At 49.3% G+C, this 4,834-nt stretch overlaps 1 protein-coding gene across 1 annotated transcript; it reads right to left on the bottom strand.

Annotated features, from left to right (window-relative positions):
- Positions 1-159: 159 nt before the first annotated feature.
- Positions 160-4,532, bottom strand: LOC121138007 (tudor and KH domain-containing protein-like). Its single transcript, XM_040740853.1, is given in 3 exon segments — positions 160-1,558; positions 1,560-1,949; positions 4,273-4,532. Coding segments are annotated over 3 exon segments (1,923 nt in total). The 3' UTR covers positions 160-285.
- Between the last annotated feature and the right edge of the window lie 302 nt (positions 4,533-4,834).

Raw genomic sequence — 4,834 nt, forward strand, 5'->3', positions numbered from 1 at the left:
GTAAGATGCTTTATAAACAGTATTTTGACTTCTTGGGAATCCTTGGAAGTGATTTTGTTCATGGGGTTCAAGTGAAATGCTACACACAACTTTTTTCCCAAGCAGAAGTACATTCTTTATTTCTCTAGATATGTGTATACAGATATACTGTCAATTTAACATCTCCTAAGTTGTCTCCATTTCTTCTACTTGCGGTGAAACGAAAGTTCATAAACGAACACCTGAAGGAATACTACAAAAGAACTGTCTTCAGTATCCTCAGCACTGGCTTCCCCCATGAGACCTTTATATTGATGCTGATCTTCTCCATGTTCTGCTGAAGACTGCGGCTCTTGTTAAGCTGAGGCAGGAGTAGGCACGAGGTAAGGCTTCAGGGCGCTTCCGGGTCTCACTGACCGCACTGGCAAGAGAAGCATCTGTCTCCTCCTCGGCCGTGTCCACCATCAATATATATGGGACAGTTTCGTCTTCCGCAGATTCGGCAAGTTTGACTGCATAGCCTTTACGAACTAACTCTTGCCCAATATCAAGTTCCTGCCCATTGCTGGCATCATATAGATAGATTTCTGGACAAGTTGACATTCCAATATGGACATCGCCAGAGAACTTGGCCACCAATGGCTTCCAGGCACCACAGGCAGTGAGTCTTTCAAACTCCTCCAGAGCTTCCTCTTCCCACTGTTCACCTGAGGGGGCAATCCGTGCCAGACTGCATTCTACGGCCTGAATAGGAAGGATCAGGAAGTCCGTCCTGAGAGCCCTCAGATCCTCCCCTGGGCAATTCCCATTATCTCCAAAGTCAACGAAATATAGGTCCAAGTTCCCATTTTCCAGAGTACCAAGAATCTTGGCTCGATACCAGCAACCATCTACAGAGTATCGTGCTGCTACAATGTCTCCTAGGTTCACAGTCAAGTCTTCAGGCAGACTGTTTTCATAGTGCCGAGTCATCTCGATCATAAGTTTTTCGCAATGGAAGCGGAAGGAGTCAATGAATTGGATCCAGAAGTGGTTAGGGTTTTCAGAAGCAGAAACGTAGACGTCTAGGAACTCATCGTCATGGAAAATGAAGTCGGGACTGGCAACTTCAAACATGGATGTCTCTGGATAGTTGTGGACACCAGAATCTTGAAGGCCGTCATCATTGGGTGTCTGCCGGGAACCTTCTTGTGGTGCTGCAGCAACCGTATCGCCATCACCTTTGCCGAGATGAACCTCCAGGGGTACGGCTGGGTCCATGCTCGAACTGCTACTCTTCCATAAGGCTGCTTCTCCGGCCGCTCCTGGCTCTATGACTTCCTCTCTTCGAACACCGATAGGCTGCTCTCCTGGAACTCTGGTTTCGGCCGAATGGGCAATCCTGTTTGGAAGATCTTCATCTTCTAACACTTTCTCCATTATCAGACGCTGAGCCGCTTCCACTTCCTTCCGTGTCCCCGAGATTTTTACGAGTCTTGACTGTAGTAACGTGCCCTCTGATTCCTTATGGCACGGAATTTTGGCTCCAGAAGCCTTCCAGATAGAACCAATCGTCTCGCCACCTCTCCCAATGATTCTGCACGGACCGCTGGGGCACAGAGACTTCCTCGGAAACCGGGGTGTTCTCTGTCGGGATCTGATGCATTGCTGCTTTGGCTTTGCACACCTCACCAGGTAGGCCGCTCAGCAGCAGCACCCGCCCATCACCCTCATCGCCCGAGTCCAAGTCAATGCCAGCGCCTGTCTGTTCCTGCAGCTGTTTAAGATTGGCTCCTTGCCGACCCATGATCAGCCTCACAGCCTCCTGGGGAACTCTCATTTCTACCTCAATGTCGTCTTCTCCAACGCATGTCCACCGCTCTTCTCTGCTTTCCCGGTATCGGCGGTACATGCTGGAAGCTACTGATGCAAATGCTGGGAGTCCAAGGACACCGCCTAGTTTTTCCGTAGTGGGCTTTTTCTGCTGTCCTCTGAAACAAACAAATCAAGACTTGGTTTAATACCCCCAACTTGTTTCATTGGCAGAGAAGCCTGAGAACAAAAACCGAAAACCAAAACACCAAAAAACCCCTACTACTAAGCCAGACAGTGGTGGTGTAGGCCTTTAATGCTGGCATTCAGGAGGCAGAGGAAGAGGAGTTCTGAGTTCGAAGGCAGTCTGTCTGGCCTTCAGAGCTACGTTTCAGGACAGTTAGGGGTACACAGGAAACCCCGTCTCAGAAAACAAGGCAAAAAAACAAAAAATAACCAAAACAACAACAACAAAAAATCCAACCTGTCTATTTTTTTCCCATTTCAACAGCTCTAGTAACTACGAAAAACAAAATCACTGTATAGAAAATGTCTTTGGCAAGTTGAAATGCTAACTGAGGTACATGAAATTATATATCAGCTATTTCAGCTTTTCCTGAATAACTATATTTCATTCCTAAATCAAAGGAGGAAAATATGCATCTGGATTCCCTTGTCTGGTCTAGCCATCTTACTGCTCCCCACGAAACACTGGTAAGGTTTGTCCAGTGTGTCACCAGCACAGGTTTGTTGGGTGATATCCATTGGAAACAACAGACAAATCTAACTTCAGTTATTGCAAATAAATGCGTGCTGAGCTACTGGGATAGCTATCATAAGGAATGTGTTAATGGATTCAAAGCCGGATTTTCCTTAAACACTGATGAGGATTAAGGCTGCTGTGGAAGTCCATGATCATAAGGCCAGTACCAAGTAAGTGGAGGCAGAAGGATGAGACCCCAGGCCACGGTGGAAGACACCTCTAATCCCAGCAGAGACACCACTTATAGCTATAGAGGCCAGGGAACGGTAGTACACACCTTTAATCCCAGCAGCCACACTATTGTTAGAGGCCAGGCAGTGGGTGGGTGGTGGTGGAGGGGACACACCTTTAATCCCAACACCCGTGAGAAGCAGGCAGAAAGATCTATTTCAACGAAAGGGATCGTTTAAAACAGCTCACACCAAGCTTTGTTCAGTACTTGGGAATCCCGCCTTTAATCCCAGCACAAGTTGGGAGGAGACAGGCGCTCAGTACAGTCTGACATCTGGTGGAGGCAGATGTAGTCTGGAGAACAGGATCGCCCATTCCTTCCGAGCATTGGTGAGAACTCTAGTGGCTGGCCACTTTTAATCCCAATACCTGTCACTGGGTCTTTATTAGTAGTGCTACATCTCACAAACAAAGAGGAAAGAAGACTACAGGCGACATCAGTTCCAAGTACAATATTCTGGGGCTTGCCCATAAGTCCATCGCTCCAGAGGTAAAAGCCAGAGGAGCTCAGTTCGAAGCCAGATCGACAAAGAGCCTGCCACTCAATAAAGAACCAAATATCCTGCAGTTGCAAACAGCCATTGGGACTACATCTGGGAAAGAAGACCCCTCATTTCAAAAGGAGCAAGTCTAGGAGCCCCGAGTAGTGGCGAGTGGTCTACCAGATATGGGAGCCGAGTTCCTGGGGCCAGAGCACTTGCTCCCAGCACAGCTGGCCCAGAAGGGGACCCGTGCAGGACCGCACAGCCGCCACTGGCCCCGTGCATCCCACCCTCAATCCGGAGCTTCTGCCTCCAGTTGCCAGGCTGCCCACCACCCAGACTCTCCCAAGCCCCAAACTCCACTCTGCAGCCCTGGCTTTACCTGTCTTCCGAAGTCCTGCTCTCCTTCTCCTTGTACCTCACAGGTAACACTCTGAAGCAGCCAAACAGGTGGCAGCTATTTAACAGAGGCTTGCCCCGCCTCCCTGCCACGCCCGCACCAATCAACGCCTGTCTGGAAGTCTGACAATTGCCCTAAACCACAGCTAATCCTCGCTCTGGCTGCCTATAAGCTACAAGAGCGCACGAGCCCTGAAGGCCAATGACTGAGATTAAACCTCTGAGCCTGCCCACCTCACTAGCCAGTTAGAGCCGCAGGAAGGAGATGCTCTTAAGGGATCCTGCATCTGCTGAGGAGTAAATAACCAACCGGAGGCCCTTGGAGTCCTGGGATCTTCTCTGAGGATGAGATTTCGATGCTCCAAAGCTCAGGGGCCTTGGATCATTGGTGGGCTTTCTCGGATCAAGTGAATCACCTCTTTGTCTGCGGGAGGAGCCTCTTGGTGGCAGGCAGTTCGGGCTCTGCTTACCTGGAGGGTGGTAGTATACGCCTTTAATCCCAGCAATTGGGAGGCAGAGGCAGGCGGATCTCTCTGAGTTCAAGACCAGCTCTTTTCTACAGAGAGGCACAGAGAACACTTCCATCAAAAACAAACAAACAAACAAACAAACAAACACAACTTCTACCTGTATCCTTTCCCCATCTCCATCTGGCTAGGAGACAGGAAAACGACTCTGTTGAAAGGACTAAAAAGGGGCAGACACTGCATGGCACTGCGGAGGAGCCCCGGACACTCCACATGGACATAAGTCACCAGGGCCACCACCCGGGTAAGGGTGCTGTGGGTCGAGAGCACCTGTGGACCAATGGCCCTGATTGCAGCCCATAGAAAGGGAGGCTGTGGCGGAGCAGCAGTTTGCTTGACAATCTGAATTCCGGCGGCCATCTTGATCGTACCCGGACCACTAAGAACCTTCAAAGTGCTGCGAGGACAGAGTCACTCCAGTTCATGCGGAGATGTTTTGAAATATCATCTCTCACGCCTGGAGCAGGATGAACACTCAGACAAAAATGTTTGTTGGGTGACTACAACATCGTGTCGTGTCATTCAAATGTCTTTGGGTCAGTTTTCCCGTTAGTATTGTTATTATTGTTATTACTGTTATTTCAGAGACAGATGTTTGGTATGTTGCCCAGGCTGTCCTCAGATTCTGTTTGCTTAGGTTCTTGAGCAGCTGGGGCCTACAC

Source organism: Mesocricetus auratus, unplaced genomic scaffold (genome assembly GCF_017639785.1).
Source record: "Mesocricetus auratus isolate SY011 unplaced genomic scaffold, BCM_Maur_2.0 contig_11520_pilon_obj, whole genome shotgun sequence".
Classification (NCBI taxonomy): domain Eukaryota; kingdom Metazoa; phylum Chordata; class Mammalia; order Rodentia; family Cricetidae; genus Mesocricetus; species Mesocricetus auratus.